Source organism: Perca fluviatilis, chromosome 3, assembly GCF_010015445.1.
Source record: "Perca fluviatilis chromosome 3, GENO_Pfluv_1.0, whole genome shotgun sequence".
NCBI classification, from domain to species: domain Eukaryota; kingdom Metazoa; phylum Chordata; class Actinopteri; order Perciformes; family Percidae; genus Perca; species Perca fluviatilis.
The window spans coordinates 23,093,769-23,113,144 of record NC_053114.1 but is presented as its reverse complement, the minus strand read 5'-3'; the positions used below and the strand labels follow the sequence as shown (position 1 = coordinate 23,113,144).

The 19,376-nt window shown below is 38.9% G+C and overlaps 2 protein-coding genes across 5 annotated transcripts in view; one reads left to right on the top strand and one right to left on the bottom strand.

Moving 5' to 3' along the window:
- Nucleotides 1–7,924, bottom strand: part of mettl15 (methyltransferase like 15) — a 53,570-nt gene extending 45,646 nt beyond the window's left edge. Inside the window, exons 1-2 of one of the 3 annotated variants that reach the window (XM_039795190.1) lie at nucleotides 7,830–7,924; nucleotides 5,784–6,038 (exon numbers count right to left, since the gene is read on the bottom strand). In XM_039795190.1, the coding sequence (XP_039651124.1) occupies nucleotides 5,784–6,020 (237 nt within the window). In that variant the 5' untranslated portion in view covers nucleotides 6,021–6,038; nucleotides 7,830–7,924. Of the gene's footprint in view, nucleotides 1–5,783; nucleotides 6,039–7,829 lie in introns of those variants that run through there. The other 2 variants (XM_039795192.1, XM_039795191.1) reach the window with 2 other exon arrangements.
- Nucleotides 7,925–8,065: 141 nt separating this feature from the next.
- The window catches only part of kif18a (kinesin family member 18A), a 33,981-nt gene continuing 22,670 nt past the window's right edge, over nucleotides 8,066–19,376 (top strand). The window contains exons 1-9 of one of the 2 annotated variants that reach the window (XM_039795189.1): nucleotides 8,066–8,241; nucleotides 9,456–9,798; nucleotides 12,534–12,691; nucleotides 13,246–13,350; nucleotides 13,934–14,044; nucleotides 14,304–14,501; nucleotides 18,422–18,598; nucleotides 18,725–18,799; nucleotides 18,950–19,050. In XM_039795189.1, coding sequence (XP_039651123.1) covers nucleotides 9,486–9,798; nucleotides 12,534–12,691; nucleotides 13,246–13,350; nucleotides 13,934–14,044; nucleotides 14,304–14,501; nucleotides 18,422–18,598; nucleotides 18,725–18,799; nucleotides 18,950–19,050 — 1,238 coding nt within the window. In that variant the 5' untranslated portion in view covers nucleotides 8,066–8,241; nucleotides 9,456–9,485. The remainder of the gene's footprint in view (nucleotides 8,242–9,455; nucleotides 9,799–12,533; nucleotides 12,692–13,245; nucleotides 13,351–13,933; nucleotides 14,045–14,303; nucleotides 14,502–18,421; nucleotides 18,599–18,724; nucleotides 18,800–18,949; nucleotides 19,051–19,376) is intronic. The other variant, XM_039795188.1, reaches the window with a different exon arrangement.

Genomic DNA, 19,376 nt, shown 5'->3' with positions numbered 1-19,376 from the left:
ATGACAGATAAAACAGATGTTAACTACTTTTTCATGCCCTACAACTGTACACTATGTTTCCTAATTTGTGTTCTATCTTGCATCCAAAAAAACAAAAAACATTGAGAAGTTGCATCTGGTGGAGTGTTTTGTGGTCATCTATCCATAGAACAGAGTGCCTCTTTATGTGTCCGAACTACAGCCAGCCAAACAACCCAAATAACAGAGGAAGTGAAAAACGCAGCACTCAACTTAGTCTGCTGTGGTTCAGGGCCTTAACAAGCTACAACACCTGTGATTTGTGGTTTGCCTGTTTGCTGTATTTTTGTGCTAGATTTCTATTGTCTAGCCTGGTTTATGCTATTTATGGTGTGCAAGCTCCAAATCAGCGACCACCTGCTTTCTACATATGCTGGCATTAATGCTTCTGTTTGACTTTCATGATCACCCCAGACTTCAAAATGCCAGTCCCTTGGGGGTCCCAAGAAAAGTTTACACTTATAAAAAAAAATTTTTTATTGTTTAATGTTGTTGCCTTTGGATTTGCTTAGAGATAAGAGACATAAATTGAATGAGTTGAATTAAATTATATAGACTAATCATTTCATCCTAATGTCTATTTACACTAATATATCTAAACAAGAGTTAAACAGAAAACAACAGTGACTGTGAACAAGATGAAATGTGTATGTGGAAATTCCTAAACGACTGACATGATGCCTTGGGTAATGTTTGCATTTTTAGCAACGTAATTATATGTATGCCAAAATAAATAACAGTTTAACCCGAATTATTAACTATACAACTACATAATTCACTCAACATCAATACTAACATACTTCAAAGCAATCTTCAATTGTTAGGAATAATAAATCTCCTCTCACATGATTATCACATGTAACTGTCCAACCAATAGTTATTATTTGCCTAATCCTGCTTAAAAAAAATAGATTATTGTTGAAAGACTGATATTGATCCAAAAAATGTGTTTAACACTTATGGCCTCATTAATTCCACGAGGGGGAGTGTGTTGGGACTGAAATGTAAGAGTAGGCAGCTAATTTCTCCTTCTACAGCAGCACAGGGTTTTTCCCCTGGACTCTCAGCTGATGGCTCATTAATCTATTATAGAGGAGGTCCCCTACGCAAGCAGCCTGCACCAGTGGAGGACTCCTGATGCTTCGTCCTTTTCAACTCTTTTACTTGACCATGAGAATTAACGAGTTGAGAAGGGTTCATGAAAGCATGATAACAAAGAAAAACTTAAACCTAAAGAAATGCGGATTTATTATTGTTGCTTGAAAGCAAGTAGCAAAGTTTGAAACCTCTATTAAAACTCTATCAAATTAAATGGATCGCTGTAGTTTAGGAGTTTCAAGTTCTACCAATTCCACCTTCCATCAGTGTGCAGCTCTGTGCACCTTTCAGCTCAGTGTCGTGGTTTGAAGGACTGTCCAGTTGAGTCCCTCCAGCTCTCACTGACCTCCCCAAATAAAACTAGTAAGTCACGGCAAACTCTCAACCTGCATTTGGTGGACAATAAAATAATAAATAAACAATTGAAAAAGACTGGGATTAGCATTTATACCGGATTATCGTGAACTAAATTATATGGAACACCCCTACTCTATGTGGCAACATGGTCCCCCAACAGGAGAAGAAAGTTGAGTGATCAGATGATCATACAGGTAGACAACCTTTTTCACGATGAAAATTAGATTAAAACCCCAATAAAAATGGTAAAATGTATAGCTCGGTCAACCATCTAAATCTGCCTCTAGATTTTCGGTAAATAAATATTACTACATTATGCAACGTTTAAGCCTCTTCTTTCGAGCTAAACCCAGACAAACTGTATTTTAGTGAAGAAACGAGCGAATCCAGCTTCTAAATGACTCGCTGCTCTGCAGTGGAGAGCACAGGTAGCTGTGATAATGATAGGTGAGTAGGAATGACAGAGAGAGCGGTTCTGCCAGAGTTTGGAAATGACAGCTGGATTTATTGGGGAGAGTCGGTCTGTTATATTACTGCAGAGCACAGTGACATGGACACTGTGTGTGTGAACAAGTAAACAATGCTTTTACAACTAACCTTGCTTTAGAAGAGAACACTTGCAACCATGGTAACTGTACACAACAAAGATGGTGACAGCTGTAGCCTCAAAATGCTTCGAAAAACATAAAAATGAAATCCTCTGCCATCCCAAAAACTGTCAAAACCAACAAAAGCATTTCCAATTTTGTAACGTTTTGTCCATGGGTGTGCTGTTTCACTCGCTTTCTGTGTGCTCAATATGTTTTCAAAAATTAATTTACTAGTTAATCAAAACAAAATCCTGCCTTTCTCATTTCCTTTTCGCTAAAGTATTTTCCACAATGGAGTACATCAAAAATGACATGTAAATGAAAATGTGATCTTAGTTTTACATTTTAAAATGCACAAGCCATCTCCAACAATCACATTAAATCTATTGTCCTACAGTAATAGTGTAATAGCACTAATGTGTATGCTGTGTATTTTAGTGTCAGCTGCTCCTTTTTCCACTGCCAAAGACTCAAACATGCAGTGCAAACATGCATGTTCATCCTCTTTGTCTTGAGAGAAAAGTTATTGTCCATTTTGCAGCACTTGTCCAAACTACTTTTAACAAGACTAAGGCTGCATTCACACAGCACCTAGTGGGTACGTCGGATTCGTTGCAAGTTGTGGGAGGGTGGGAGTGTCACTTAAATAGCCCATTTGTGTGACGTCCTGTTGTGTTCTTTAATCCCCCCAATGTAGCAAAAGTACACTTTATATTCACAATTAATGTTTTCCTCAGAACATTTTTATCTCGACATTTCCGTCAATGCACATGAAGGGAGAGAAAAAAGTCTAAACAACTGTGCTTTGCGCAGGAGCTTGTTGCTGAAAATGTTTACTGTACGGGACGCTCACACCGCCTCAAAACGGACTGGCAAGTCTGATTGCCAGTTACATGATTGGCCACTGCAGGGTGACGATGTTTTCTCCAAAAGTTGAATCTGTCTCAACTTTTCGCCACAGGCCTCTGCTATATCTTTTCTGGCACTCCCCTGCGGCCCCCACCGCCTCAGCCTAAATGCACAACCCCCATTAAAAGTGAATGGAAAACTTGTGTTTTTGCCAGACAGCAGGAGGACCGCCTGACGCTATGTGAAACTGGTCTATAAGATAGTCTATATAAATAAGTATAAGAAAGATAGTCGAGCAGCTCTGTGAGGCTGTAGGCACTGCAGTGAGGTGAGCAAAATGTTAACGTCAGCATGCTAAAATGCTCACATCCAACAAATGTCGCAACATTTCACTCGAAATCCCAAATATCTCCCCATGGAGGCACTAGAACAAAAAGTCAGAGGATCACGAAAGTCATTATGATACATCGTCTGGGAACCGTAAATCTCTGTAAAGTTGTGTGCCAATTAGTCTTGCATTGCCAGACCTATCTCCACAGCGCTGGTGTATCGTCTGGCTACACTGCCTATTTATACTGGGATAGGGTGAACACTCCAGCTTGTTTGTATTTCTTTGAACCAATCACAACCGTACTGGGCAGTACTAAGCCCAGATAGCAAAGGGGAGGGACAACCTGCGCATGAAAAACCAGCCGGTTGTCAGGCTTTATCCCAGCAATGTAAATCCGTCGAGCCAGACTATGAGCCAATCTGATTGATGTTGAGATATTTCACAGGATAAGCAAAAACCTTTAACTGCTGGTGGCGCTAAATGAAAAGTTGAGGGATCCTCGAAGTCATTAGGAATCATCCTGAAGGGAACATGAATGTCTGTACAAAATGTCTTGGCAATCCATTCAATAGTTGTTGAAATAATTCAGTCAGGACCAAAGTGATGGACCAACTGATTGACATTATCATCCCTAGAGCCACGTAGCTAGCGTGGCTAAAAATCATTCCCCACCTTACGTTTAAAGTCCTGTTCCAGTATCCTGCTTTCTACAAAAGCACATCAAACATATAAAGAAAACTGTCTCAAAGAAGCCATCGCATGGGAACTTTAAGTGAATTGGTGGTAAGCTGTGTACTTCCTTGTTAAGTAAACGTACAGTATGTTTTATGGCAAACTACAGGACACTGAAAGGCTCCATTTACACACTTTGGTTTGACTGCAGTTTTTTCTCTGTCACCCATCATCGTACTCAATTCATACATACACTGCTTCAGCTGACAAGATCAATTACATTTTGGTGATTTTTATATTAGCAATTCAATGATAGAATGATTTCAGTGGACACTTGTCTGATGTCAGGTTTTCCTCCTCACAGCAACTGATCTGTTAATGACACCATCACTTAACCACCACGAATTTGACTGCTTAAATGACAGCTCTGTCAGAGAGTCATGTCAGAACCCGACTGAGACTGACAGAGCATGAGGCTGTCTCTACAGAGTTATAATTTAGCTATATGAATGTGTAATATGGCAATGTGTCAGCAGCCTAATAAGGTTGTAAAGTTGCTGTGGTTATGGAACCAGTGAACCGGCAACATTACATTTGTGTCATAATATAAATAAATAAATTAGCAGACATCTGCAGTAAAGCAACATTTAAAATACAACTTGAATGTAATGTAATGTAACCATGCAACATTTCCACAGAACATCACAGTGAGGTCTACAGCATGTACTGGACAAAAAAACAAAATATATCTTACTGTTTTTAATAGCATCTGATTGGCAAGCTGTCTTATGACAGTTGACAGCGGCAGCGGAGGAGTTTAGAGGTGCTAAAGTTCAGGCAGGAGCGACGCAGCACCCTGTGTCCTGCCAACAGCCTTACAGTAGCGCAGTTCCTGACTAAGTTGTTGACCCATGGCCCCCACCTGTCTTGACCATGCACTTCCCCTCTTATGCTGCCTGCCACACCAGAAGGCTTTTGACTCATGCCCATCTGTCCTGGTAGTACATACATTAAGTAAAAGCCAAGCTGCTGGCTCACTGTCCAATTCATGTGTGTCTTTATAACAGCAACTTGTTATATATGAGTGTGAACAGAATGTTTACCTTAGCAACAAACATCTCAGTTAGGAGAATAACTATCTGTAAAGAGGTTTGAATTGTTATCTTCAGATTTCAATGAGATACTATTGAGGTGTTTTGATGCACACATTTTAAAAAGAATTTCTTAACACAGGTGTTATTTAATTTTTAATCCAATTAAAAACCAAATAATGTATTTGTTACTAAACTAATACAATAGACCTGCAATACATTTTACAATGTGCATTGCTATTGATGCTGTCAGGGAGGTGTTGATTCAGCTCATCAGTCATTTATAAGACTGTAGTTAGTGGTGGTGTTGTATCAAAGTGTATGACATTGATAGGTGTTTCAAATGTTCTGACACACATTAGAGGGACATGATATAAGAAACACCTCTCAGCATGAGTTTGCATGCACCACAGCAACCAAGGCAGACTGTATAACAATGCCTGAAAATACAAATACGATCTAATCACTTGCTATTATCAGTGAGGGCAGTCAGTCCTTGAGATTCAATTTAGACACGCATCAGATTTGCCTACAGTCTGAACACATCCTAGGAGCTTTTTAATGTGGAAATACATCAGTGGGTGAATACATTCTATTGACAATACTGGCTATAAGAAAGAGGTAAAATTACACAATTGCTTTTGGTTGAATACTTTTACACAGCACTCATTTTGTCTGAACGAGTCTTTGACTTATGAAAAAATAACATTTAGAGAAACAGACATTACCTACCTTTCTTTCAAAAAGCTTGCAAAAATAACAAAGATGCAAACGTACCTGACCTGGCTTGATGTCTAAGTAATGAAGCACCTCTTTAAGCATCACAGGCGTGTGAGGAGGCTTTTCAGCTGATACAGAGGACAGTTCTTCAGATCTGTCCAGGGGACCAGGACCAGAAGATGCACAAACTGTAGAAGAGTGCAGGCTTAACTTCCATGACCTCCATGCTCCCCAAACAGCCAGATTTGTTTTCCGTAATATTGGGTTTGAGCGCACACACATGTGAAAAGTCATACTTAGGCCTATAATGATCTATGGAGAAAACAAGAACAGAGTCATGTCATGATAAAAGCAGAAATATAGTGCAACTATAGAGAAACCAAGTGCCAATTGAGAGCAGCAGAGTTTGTAATACTATTGAATACGGGTGAGTATTTTAAAAGTAAAAGTAAGATGTAAGATGGTGATGGAGTTATGGACTTCAAGTGGTGACTACTGATTTGAAAATAACTGACCAAGTTTTTGTAGAAACTATGTTATTACTTGGAATAGTTATCAAGTATAATAATTTGTAACACAAATATTAGAGCCTACGTCACAACAGCAACACTGACAGATATCTTATGGTGCAGACAAAGTAGCGTTGATATTTCCAGACGGGAAATCTGAATTTATAGCTGACTTAAGCAGCTGGTATCCAACCAAAACAAGAGGGCATCACAGTTAACATTTCAAGCCATTTGAGATCACTCTGAAGGTTGAATTCTTCCAACAGCACACATCTCTGGTACATACACTGTAGCACCACCACAGCCAAGTGCATCTTTGGCTACTTAGTTCAACATTTTGGCATTCTACATAAACAATACTGCACGCAGTGAGCCACATGGTTCAAAAGGTATTCAGGTGTTTGTGGCAACAAGAATTAGAGCTCAGTTAGTGATGCATGAGTCTAATGAGGAATTCAACAAGTTTGCGTATGGCATTGGTGAACGCAAACCAAATGTTCAATGGCAGCAAATAATTACACAGTATTTGAAGAGATGGCAATAAAATATTGAGTGACAACACATGATTGCTGTCAGATTGTGGGCCATACCTGCTGTATCTTTAGGGGAATCAAAATCAACTTTTTATACACATTATTATCACCACATTACTGGTGTGTGCATCTAGATGCAAATCAAAAATATTACATGTCTGGTAAGGTAAGATATCCTTTAACAGAAGAGCGGAGAAGAGAATAAAGGATTGACTGTTTTGAGCATGCTGTACATTTATTATCACTTATGAATCATTTTCTAAATATTTTTATCCAGGCCATCATCACAAATTAATAGTACCTTTGTCTCATTACATATTGGTTTATTAAACAACCCGTCCCATGTGTTGTTTCCTCCCCAGTACCATCAATTGGGTGAAAGGTAGGGAATAATTCTAAGGATAATAGGGATGTTATTATTTAATTTAAGGAGGAGGTATTTATTCAAAGGTCCATTATTTTAACCACGCCCCACCTCTAGACATTAAACTAGGGGAGGGTAAAAGGTCACAATAGCATAACTTTACAAAACGTGGATGTTGATAGCTGTTAACAATTTGGTTTCATTCAACCAAACGTGAAATCAAGTTTACATTGCTATTTTGTTGAACCGTTAACGTTGCCACACAAAAGCACAGTTTTTGTGTTAAGCAGGTTAGCTTAACGTTAACTATCTTGCTAAAAACACCAGAGCTAACGTGGAGAAAACGTGCATGAGTGGAGGTACACATGCACACTCTAGCTAAGTGTTAAATATGTGTTTGGCGTAGCTATATCTTGGTAGTGTTATGCAACGTTAAGTACATTATTCTTTGCTCTTTCTCACGTGTGTGAGGGCGTGACGTTAAATAGCTGTAACGTTATATCAGGAGTGGCTTTGCGTTTTACACCTGACGATAGAGCGATGCAATACATATTGTTGCTATGCTACAGCAATTAGCTACAGGAACTGTCGAACGTGTTCAAGAATAAGGACATTCAGTTACATTTAAAAATGTTTAACTAAGGTGAGCAGCGACGGAGAAAGTTGCCTTCACCTCAAGAAGTTAACAGTAGCTTACCGTAGGCCAAATTTTACTCGATGCCTGCACTGGTTGGGTTGGTTATGTTTAAGCAAAAGGAGTGGGATTGGTTAGGGTAAGAATGTCAGGGTAACCAATCAGAGGCAGAGAAAGGCACCGTAGGGCGGGACATGCCTGGGGGAAAAAATTCTCGTTTACAGTAGTAGACCAGAGAGTAGCTCCGCCTTCAGCAGCAGCATGTCCGACGCGTCACTCCGGCCCGCCCAATGACCAGCGACTCACATCCAATCTGCTGCGACAGAGGAAGAGGGCTTGTTTTTGAAAATATTGGCGCTATGACCGGCTATCTAGCTAGCTTTCCTAGCGAATTTGTTATTCCAATACGAGCTACTTGTGTCTCATTAGAAAACGTTACCGTGGTAAAATAAAAGATAACCGTCACTGACATAAGGTAAGACATAATCGCACACAGTGCATTCGACATAAACAAAACAGCTCTAACCTAACGTTACCGTTGGAAGTTGTGCGAGAGCTAGCTAACGTTAGCTAGCAGGAGCCAACACCTGCCAACTTAACGTTAATAGGCTGGCTTTTAATCGTTTCGTATTATCTGTGCTTTAATTCCAATAGTTAGCTATGTTAACATGTTTAGTAGCATTTAACTTACAGTAACAATACTATCTCGTATCTTTTACCGTGACTTGTTTGTGAGTTGAGATACGTTTCTAGTCATTAGCTAACTGTTAGACAACGTTCGAATGTAATGTTAACGTTAACATTATTATCCCTTTATTAAGTCTCAGTGTGGCAATGTAGCTAACGCTACCGGTAGATTTAACGATAACGTTAGCTAACTACGTCTTGGATTTTAATAAGAGAGAAACTGCCACCTAACGTTAGATTCGTTAGTCCATTAGTTGCTTTGTAATGCAAAGCAATGGTGCATGATAATACTATTGTTACATGTGCAATGATAGGCAGTGTGCATAAAGGTAACGTTAATGCTAGTAATGTTAGCGTTACACATACGCACTGCACACCCAGTCTTAAATAACATCAGTGTGAATTTGCACATGTAAAGTTAACGTTATACCCTTAAAGTTTATTAGGAAACGTAATTTCTGGCTAAAACCAATGTATTTATACAACAGATAGAACCCTATTTATATCATTGAGGACGGGCTAAATATTAGATCATGTTAGATAGAAATTGTTTTACTTCACAGTTAGTTACAAAGCAATGCAATTCCACAGCACTGCAAACAACAACCTCCAAAATTACCATCATTTTGAATCAAGACATCTCAAACATTTTTTAACAAAACTAAACGATTCAACCTTCATTAGAGTATGATTTATTGGATGGCTCCCAGGACATCCATCGTTTAACTATAGTAATGTAATGTTGCCCTGTATTGGCATAGATGTTGAAATCACGCTCTATACCACCTGTACCATCCAAGTTTTGCATACCTGGTTATGTGAAAAATTAGATCCACTCTGATTAGCAAGCATATCAATTATTAAGCCGCTGAGGATAAGTTTCATGGCCTTCTGTCCACGTTTCTTTCTCAATTTGTGTGATTTATTGATCTTAAAATGTATAATTAACCTGGTGTTTGCAATGTAGAAAATGTAGTTAACCCTTTGTTTTTTGTTTTGCAGCAACACAACAATCACAGCAGAGGGACCACAATGGCAAGTGACGTGTGCAGCCACGTTAAGGTGGTTGTTCGGGTGAGGCCAACCAGCGAGAGTGAGAAACTTGAAAACAGAAATGTGGTCCAGGTTGTTGATAACCACATGCTCATATTTGACCCCAAGGAAGAGGACATATCATGTTTTGGGTCACAAAGAGTACGAAGAAGAAATATCAACAAGAGGGCTAATAAAGACCTTAAGTTTGTATTTGACCATGTCTTCGGCGAGAACTCTACTCAAGTTGACATCTTTGAAAGCACCACTAAAGGAGTGTTGGACGGTTTGATGAATGGATTTAACTGCACAGGTAACAAATGCATATGTACAAGCTTTGTGTTAACATATTGGCATCCCCAAATGGCAAAAAGGAACAACTGAACCTACATAGCTGTGGACATAGTTATTGCTCAGACTATGACTGCATCTGTGGTGTATCAATGGTTGTACGGATATGGTTATGGCAGCTGTTTTGTGACTACTCTTTACTGTTTAACATTAGCCAAGAAAGCATTGTTCAGCCACACAGGATTTGAACTTGCAAGAACCTAAAGAATACAGTAGCTTTACTACAACGCTCAGCCAGCACAACCATGTCGGTTCACTGCACGAAAGCAACCCCTGCGTGTAGTCAGTGTTACAGCCTAATGTGTGACAGCCAGAATCATACCAAAACACAGTCATGGCTACAACCACAATCGGCAACAGTCAAAACTATATCATCCCATGGCTATAGTCATACTCACAGCTAGAGCTGGGCAATATAGCGATATTATATCGATAGCATGATATGAGACTAGATATCGTCTTAGATTTTGGATATCATAATATGGCATAACTGTTGTCTTTTCTTGGTTTTAAAGGCTGCATTCTAGTAAAGTTATGTCATTTTATGAATTTACCAGACTATTGTAACTGTTCTATTATCTGCCTTTACCCACTTAGTCGTTATATCCACATTACTGATGATTATTTATCAAAAATCTCATTGTGTAAATATTTAGTGAAAGCACCAATAGTCAACACTACAATATTATTAAGGTATCAATGTCGAGGTATTTGGTCAAAAATATTGTGATATTTGATTTTCTCCATATCGCCCAGCCCTACTCACAGCCACAGAGTCAGACACGGCAGCAGTTGGTTATAATAATTGCAGTGTAGAGAGGTTGCCAGCTTGCCAACCGTGGTCAGAAAGCACAGGGGAGACACTTTGTTTCTCCGTCTCCACCGCTGCAGTCGGTACTTATTCTGAAGCTAATCCCTGTCACTCTCTCACTCGCTCTACCACATACTCCCCACACATACTGGCAGCTCTGCTATTCCCTTAAAGAGAAATGCTAGAACGACGCAGCACAAGTATAAATCCTCACAACGGCATAGGCCACTCATTTAGGCGTACATAGGCTCTGTGTAGAGTCTGCGTACAACCATAAATCCGCCTTAAGTCAGCCACAGCTGAGGGTGCCCATACTCGTGCTGTTGTCAGAACCAGGGGCAGTTTATCTAATAAATAATACTGTTTCATAATACAGCTCACCTTCCTCTATGGATTAGAAGGGATGCAAAATGTATTGCAAAATATATGCAAAAGTATTGTGAGGGAAGGCCAAAGTAATCAGTAAATAAAGTCCCACTATAACCCTTTGGGGCTATGAATACAATGACCTAATCTGCTGTTGTAGTAAACTTTTGGGGGTTTTGACTGTCTCTCTTTAACCCCAGCATGACCAAATACTGTAGTTCAAATGCAGTTATGAGCCACACCAGCACAACTTTAGAGCCGTGTTTTTAATTAATAATTTTTTCTCAAGATGGCTTGCTGACTCATGCTGCCGTATCATTAATTGAAACTTCTGGCTGCTGTTAATTTACTCTAGGGTTCACTCTCTGGTCACTAGCTCACAATGCTGTGCAGTGCCAGTGTTTTAAATCAGCACAAATGGGAAATTACGACAGCTAGTGTACCCGCTGTAAACAGGGCCTGAAACAAATTTGGCTTTAGAGAGTCATCTTTGATCCATTGAAAGATACCTGGATCAGCTGAACAGTATTCATCCTGCTGAACAATATTTACTTAGTTCACAGTTTATTAGGTACACCTATGTAGTAGCTGTAGATGTGGTGCTGTTGAACTGTATTGCATTATGCAGAGAGGGGTTTCTGTCATTTAGCCTAAACTCATTGATAGGGCTGCTCCCTCTTAGTCGATTAGTCGACTAATCGGTCGCTTTGGTCTTAGTCAACTTAGATTTCTTTAGTCGATTAGTCATGTTTTATGCTTTTTTTCGTGCTGAATGACTTATTTCCAAGAAACGTACGAGCACATCTCTGGTAAACACCAGAATTAAAGTGGTGCTTTTGCATGACTCTTTGCGGAGAAACTCAGATTTACAGATCTGTCGATTAAATCAACTAATCGATTATTCGATACAATTGAATGAGGGTTAGTCGACTAAGAATTTCTTCAATCGAGCACAGCCCTAGAGCTGCAAACATCAATCGATTAGTTGTCAACCATTAAAGTTAGAAATTCTCTAAATTCCAGCTTCTTAGATGTGAATATTTTCTGGTTTCTTTACTCTATGACAGTAAACTGAATAACCAAGACATCTGAGGATGTCATCCTGGGCTTTAGGAAACACCAATCAAATTTTCTGACATTTTATGGACCAAACAACTAATCAATAATTATTAAGAATATAGATAGATAGATCACTAGATGCACTATGTCAACAAGAACTTGAGAATTGTATTTGGTGCAATTATGTGAGTTTAAAGCTTTTCATTTGGTGTTGGTGGTGACAGTATTACGTACTGCAGGCCCACTTTCAAATATAGGCTGATTATTACATCCTAATTTTTTATCAGGCACCTGCGCCAGTCTTTTCACAATGAGCACAGCGTTTTGAAATATGACATGTTTGATGCTTCCATTTTTCACATTACAGTTTGTGGTTTTGCTCCATCCAAAGTAGTATGATGTTGTAGCTGTTGCGATAAGCATTGTTATTTTATTTATTATATATATCATTTCAATTGCAGTGTTCGCGTATGGTGCTACTGGAGCCGGCAAGACGCATACTATGCTAGGCTCACAAAATGACCCTGGGGTCATGTACCGCACCATGACAGAGCTGTTCAAACGCATGGATGATGCCAAGGAGGAGAAAGAGTTTGCTGTTGCATTCTCATATCTTGAGGTGAATATTTGAATCTTTATTGTTTTTCTCTTTGTTTTCTTCATGTTCATGTATCTGTTAAGGACATGTTAAAGGTCCCATGACATGGTGCTTTTTGGATGCTTTTATATAGGCCTTAGTGGTCCCCTAATACAGCTACTAGAGCAAGTCCCACAATGAGCTTTCCTAAGTATGTGCCATTTCTGTGTCTGTAGCTACTGAGGAGGGGGGTGGGGGGGGCAAGGTGGATGTTGGGGTTGTTGCCTTGACCAACTGCCACTTTGCTCGTTTGAAAGCCGTGATGTCTCTCTCTCATGGGTGGGCCAAATTCTCTGGGCGGGCAAAGCAGAGAAAGGGGAGGAAACCTTGCACCTTATGACCTCATAAGGAGCAAGATTCCAGATCGGCTCATCTGAGCTTTCATTTTCTCAAAGGCAGAGCAGGATACCCAGGGCTCGGTTTACACCTATCACCATTTCTAGCCACTGGGGGACCATAGGCAGGCTGGGGGAACGCATATTAATGTTTGATGAATTTGCAGCTGTTTGCAGTTATATTTGTTTTTTTGTTTACAGGTTTACAATGAACAGATCAGAGACTTGTTGGCTAATGCAGGCCCCCTTGCAGTCAGAGAGGACAGCTCTAAAGGAGTGGTTGTTCAGGGCCTCACACTGCATCAGGTTAGTAGCAACAGGCATCATAGAGCCTATTTAAGGTAAATACTGGTGTCATTGCAATATCAATTTATTACAGCCTAATTTAGATTTCCCTCAGTCATAATTTAATGCTTTTAATTAGAAAATCATATTTTCCAAGTCTGGAGATGTTATACAAGAGTAGATAACAAAAAATGGGCTCCCCTGCAGCCACTGATATTTAAAAATCTACTTCTGGTTTTAAGACATTATTAAAAGGTAGTGTGGAGGTAAGAGATAGCCCTCAAAACAGTTGCCTCTAACTATGACAAGTGTAAATGTTAAAATTCAGCGACATTTTTTTCTATAGCAGCTTCCTCTCTCTTAATAAGTGGAGGTAGGGTGGAAGAAAACATTTTGAATGAAACCAACAAATAAAGCTATTACTTTTATTAAAAATACTGTCCATATATTGTTGTTATTCTATAAAACTGGGGAACTGTATACAAACAATATAATAACAATAACACTGTTCTGTTGCTGTGGTTTGCAAATATACTGTGATGGTTCCAAATGGGGCCTCTTACTGGGTCACACACCATCTATGACTTTTCTTTTTCCTTTACAGCCCAAATCTGCAGAGCACATTCTTGAGGCTTTGGATTCTGGCAATCGCAACAGGACACAGCACCCCACTGACATGAATGCCACCTCTTCCCGGTCCCATGCTGTATTTCAGGTATTTCAAACCAGTGTTCCAGAAATTCCAAGACATACATAGGTTCTAACATGATGACATAACATAAGAACATAAAAAGACAATCATTTACAAAAGAAGAAATGCAAAATACAAAAGCAAACGGTTCCCACGCCTTAATTTCAAGTGGGCAGTTACTAAGATAATAAGTATTTGAAGTATCTTGTTTTACTATGAACATCTAACAATTCATTTGCTCCTTGATACTCTTAAATTGAAAGTTGTGTATTCTTTTTTTCAGATATTTTTAAGACAGCAGGACAAAATCGCCAGCCTCAATCCTAATGTCTGTGTCGCCAAAATGAGCCTGATTGATCTGGCAGGCTCGGAGAGAGCCAGCGCCACAAACGCCAAAGGGGCACGTTTGCGGGAAGGTGCTAACATTAATCGCTCACTCCTTGCCCTAGGAAATGTTATCAATGCTCTTGCTGACCCAAAGGTAAAGGCATACTCTACATATACTGTATATAACATACAAAGGGTTGAAAAAATGAAGAAGTACTTTTATTTTTAGTGATTAAATCACAGTCACCATAAATACAGATTCATTTTTAGATTAACAGCATTGTAAAAAGTTGGTTCCCTGATTTCTGGTGCATTATTTGGACAAGCTGAACAGTTTTTCCCCATGCATTTATGCAAAATAAGGGGAATAAAATAAGAAAGGGTACACGATGAAATTATCCAGAGTAATATTTATTCATATTTTTTATTTATTCATATCCATGTCATTTTAATGAATGCTCTGGTCATAAAATAGTCAAGGGATGTATGGCAACATTTTACAGGACCAATCTTTGTTGCAAACGAACACTGTTCACATTTTTCAAGATCATTATGCCCCAGTACCAGAGTGCCTACTCGTTCCTTGAAATACTTTCATTTTCTTGTGTACTCGTTCTAGTAATACAGAAATCAGGGAAAAGGAGAAACTGTAAAATATGGTCTTCTTTCAAACATTTTTGGTTTTGCTGGGAGCAGTCTGTCAGATGTCTCAGTGACAGCTGGAAGTTAAGATTAGTGATCTGTTCTCAAAAGAGTTCACTTTCAAATTGTGTTGTGTGCTTGGTGTTGTTTTCTCACTCACGCAACTCAGAATGCACCGAAGACGCCTCTTGGTTAGCGAAGACAGCTGCGCACAGCAGCATCTGTCAGACTGTAGAAACTGAACAAAGTGTTTGGTTAGCTTGGTAACAAATAATGTACTACTGTGTTGTGATTCACTGCCTAAAGAAAGTTTAGAATAATGATTTATTTAGAAACTTTTGAAATAATGTTACATGGCTTTACAAATAAGGTAAAAATCAAGCAAGATTAAACAGTTTAAACCAATAAAAGTAATAAAATACACACCAACATTAAACAAATTAACAAGTAACCCGACTTCAAAAGAAAATGGCAAAGAGAAAAACACAAGACACAGTCCGTTTGTATATAATTTAGATAAAGTGGAATTTTAGGTTCTGGGGATGTGTCATTACTATGTATTCACTCTATCACCAACTACAGATGTTAATGCCATGTTTACAGACAATTTGACAAAGAATTCACACACATTCCCAATTTTAAAATGTATTCCATGTAGATTTGTCCAGACAGTTCATTGCAGGCAGTGTACAAATATAGTGAATGTGCAGAGTTTTTTTATTAAAATTATGTTTTGTATTTAGAATTGTTTTTATGCTTGTATTTGGTCAGCAAATCATAGTGCATATGAAAATTTTGCGTCACGTTCTTAAGATTATGATGGCTATAGGTATATGAAGTTCAGCACTAGCCTCCGAAACTGAGAGCCGGTGAAGTGGAGAGTCAACTGAGTATTATTTCATTCCAGTTGCATACATTAACCTGTCAAGCAGTCTTCTCATTTTACACACCAGTCTCAAGGAACACAAGCAGGCCACATGCATTTAGGAAATGCTGTGCAAATGTACCACAGCCATGTTGAAATGTGATCCTTCTTCAACAGGTTACTTTATTCTTGCGTTAAAACTGTTGAGTTAGTATTATACCCTGCCCTGTTGCAGTCATGGACTCATATTTTTATCTACTCAACCTACAACGCCCACCACAAGTCCCCACTCCTTCCCCGCCCTATCCCCATGGTTATTGGTGCTGCAGTGTTTACTGTTGGCAGACAAGGAATTCATGTTGCGGCCATTGTTTACAGGAAAGAATGTCCCCACTTGTGTCTGGGCTGACATGCCATTCATTTGAGTGAAGGAGAATGTCTGCTACTTCTGTTTGGGCTGTTCAGTATGTCATCCTTATGCTATGCCGCACAGAGGTTTTTGTTGTAAGTTGTTTGCCTTAGGCGATGTCCAAACCAATGCGAATACATTTGACGCAGCATCCTTTCTCTCCATTTTGGCCTTCCATGCACACAAGGCCAGTGTTTCTCATCCACCAAAAAGGGGCTTTCTGAAAATGTTGTCCGAAGTGGCTGAATTTGATTGTGCCAATCTTATTTAATGGTGCAATCAGAAATATTTGAAAATATTGGTGTGTGTAGTTGTAGGGCTGGAGAAAATCAAATATCACGATATTTTTGACCAAATACCTCGATATTGATACCGCAACGATATTGAAGTGTTGACTATTGGTGCTTTCACAAAATATTTACACAATGAGAGTTTTGATAAATAATCATCAGTAATGTGGATATAATGACTAATTGGATAAAGGCAAATAATAGAACAGTTACAACAGTCTGGTAAGTTCAGAAAATGACAGAACTTTACTGTAATGCAGCCTTTAAAACCAGGAAAAGACAACACTCATGCCATATCACGATATCCAAAATCTAAGACAATATCTAGTCTCATATCACAATATCGATATAATATCGATAAATTGCCCAGCTCTATGTGGTTGTAAACATTTTAAAGGTCCCATGGCATGAAAATGTTTTTTTAACATTAATATGAGTTTCCCCCAGCCTGCCTATGGTCCCCCAGTGGCTAGAAATGGTGATAGGTGTTAACCGAGCCCTGGGTATCCTGCTCTGCCTTTGAAAAAATCTGGAATCTTGCTTCTTATGAGGTCATAGAGAATTTGGCCCACCCATGAGAGAGAGGCGTCATGGCTTTCAAACTAGCAAAGTGGCAGTTGGTCAAGGCCAGAACCAGATTCCTAAAGACCTCTCCATTTTATCAGTTAGATGGCTAAAGTGACTTGTTTTGTTTCCAGTCAGCAACCTCTCGTTCTTCTACTCGGTTTACTGGCGGTTTACAGCCATGCGTACTGTAGCATTGAAACTATGCTGTAGCCTAGTTTAGTCGCACCAAACCAGTTGATGGAAACGGCTAATTTGCATTTATTTTTGCGACATTTCAAAGGTTCGCTTAAAATTCACTTGACAATCCCTCCATTCCCATTCTCCATTCCTTTCCACTAAGCAGTCCAGTTCAGTCCGAACAGTTATTTTTGCGTCCATTGTCATACTGAAAGTGTTGATGGACACCTGGCTGAAATTACAGGGGGTCATTTTACACTGAATGTGTGATAGATTCCCCTTAATTGACCAGCCTAATGGAGTCAAAACAAACATTTGAGTTTATTTTTAGATACTGACTTTGCTTAGAGGAAGCTTTCCTACGAGTTACTGACTTTGCTAAAGAATAAGTTTGAATGCCTGCTCTTATTAAAAGGAGATTTTCCAAATTGGCACGGCTATCCTGAAACTCCCTGGACCTGAAAACTAAGGTCTTTGAATCCAGATGTAGGCTTAGGCATTTTTCCAGGAAGAAGTGCAGGCACAGCTGCTAACCCCAAAAGAGATCATTTTACACTACATTGTTACTTAACTTTAATGTGACTTTCTGCAATCCCAATACCCACAAGATTGTGACTCACCTAAGCAGCTGTAGTCGATCTAATGCCATTATTCCAGACTGAGCTGTGTTCACAGACCAGGTGCAGAAAGACTTCAGACCAGTGTTGTGGATGGCTGTTCCCTGTTTTAACTCTGAAATGAACACTCCATACTGAATTGTGTTACCAGTTTATTGGTCCCCACCAAATAGTGTAATATGACTAAGCTTCTCTTGTGGAGCTTGTCCAGATGGAGAATGCATAGCAAGGCGCACCTCACATTTGTGCTCTTCTGCATACCACAAAAATAATGCACTTTTTCTTTTAATTTTGTTTCGTGTCACGTCTGAAGTATTGAATTCTGTATTGATTCTGTATTTGTTCATTTCAAACATTAATTTTATGCATTTTCTAAGTAAACTCAAAGAAACCACAAGAGTATTTCAGATTTTCTGAGCTGGTTGTTTGCGTACACTTAAAGTAAATCCAAACGTCAAAAATGGTCTTATTTCTTTGCCGAATGTTATCTTTTTTCATTTGTTTCAGAGTAAGAAGACTCATATACCGTACAGGGACAGCAAGCTGACGCGACTACTTAAAGACTCTTTGGGGGGCAACTGCAGGACGGTTATGATTGCCAATGTTAGCCCATCATCCAAGTCATATGATGACACCCACAACACACTGAAGTATGCCAACAGGGCCAAGGAGATTAAGTCCTCGGTTAGTATTAAATGTATCTTATTGTTTTCATTGTTAATGGTTCTATAACTGATGTGTTTCTTTGGGCAATAGATGCAAGAATTCCTTTTAAATCATTAAATTTTTCTCTGTACTCTTACCTATCAGCTGAAGAGCAATGTTGTAAGCCTGGACAGTCACATTGGCCAGTATGCAGTGATATGCGAGAAGCAACGGCAAGAGGTAAAATGAAACAACAAACACTACCATGCTCATTTTTTCTTAAATCCAGAAGATCTCCATATATATTTTTTATCGAGACTTGAAATTTCTCATTTGAATTTGAGTCATAATCACTACTACTGTATTTCAATTTTCTTTTGTTTTTTACAGATTCTGCAGTTGAAGAACAAACTAAAAGAATATGAGGAGAAGAACAGGGTGCCTGGGGCTTCTAACATGATTACTTCCCAAAATCAAGCAGAGTTCAAAAGGTAAGCATGTACATAAGTGGGATTCAGAGTGTAAGCTGAGACATATAAGTAATTGTTTCTTTACATGTTAAACTCTTTTATTGTAAACATTAGAGCTGCAAAAATGTATTGATTGGTTGTCAACTATTAAATTAATCGCCAACCAATTTAATAATCGATTTATCGGTTTGAGTCATTTGTTATTGGGGGAGGAGGGGAATCCAAATTCTCTGATTTCAGCTTCTTAGGTGTAAATATTTTCTACTTTTTTACTCCTATGACAGTAAACTAACATTACCGTACCCTCTAACATTCCAACGCTGGATTTTACAGGCAGCTTTTTACAA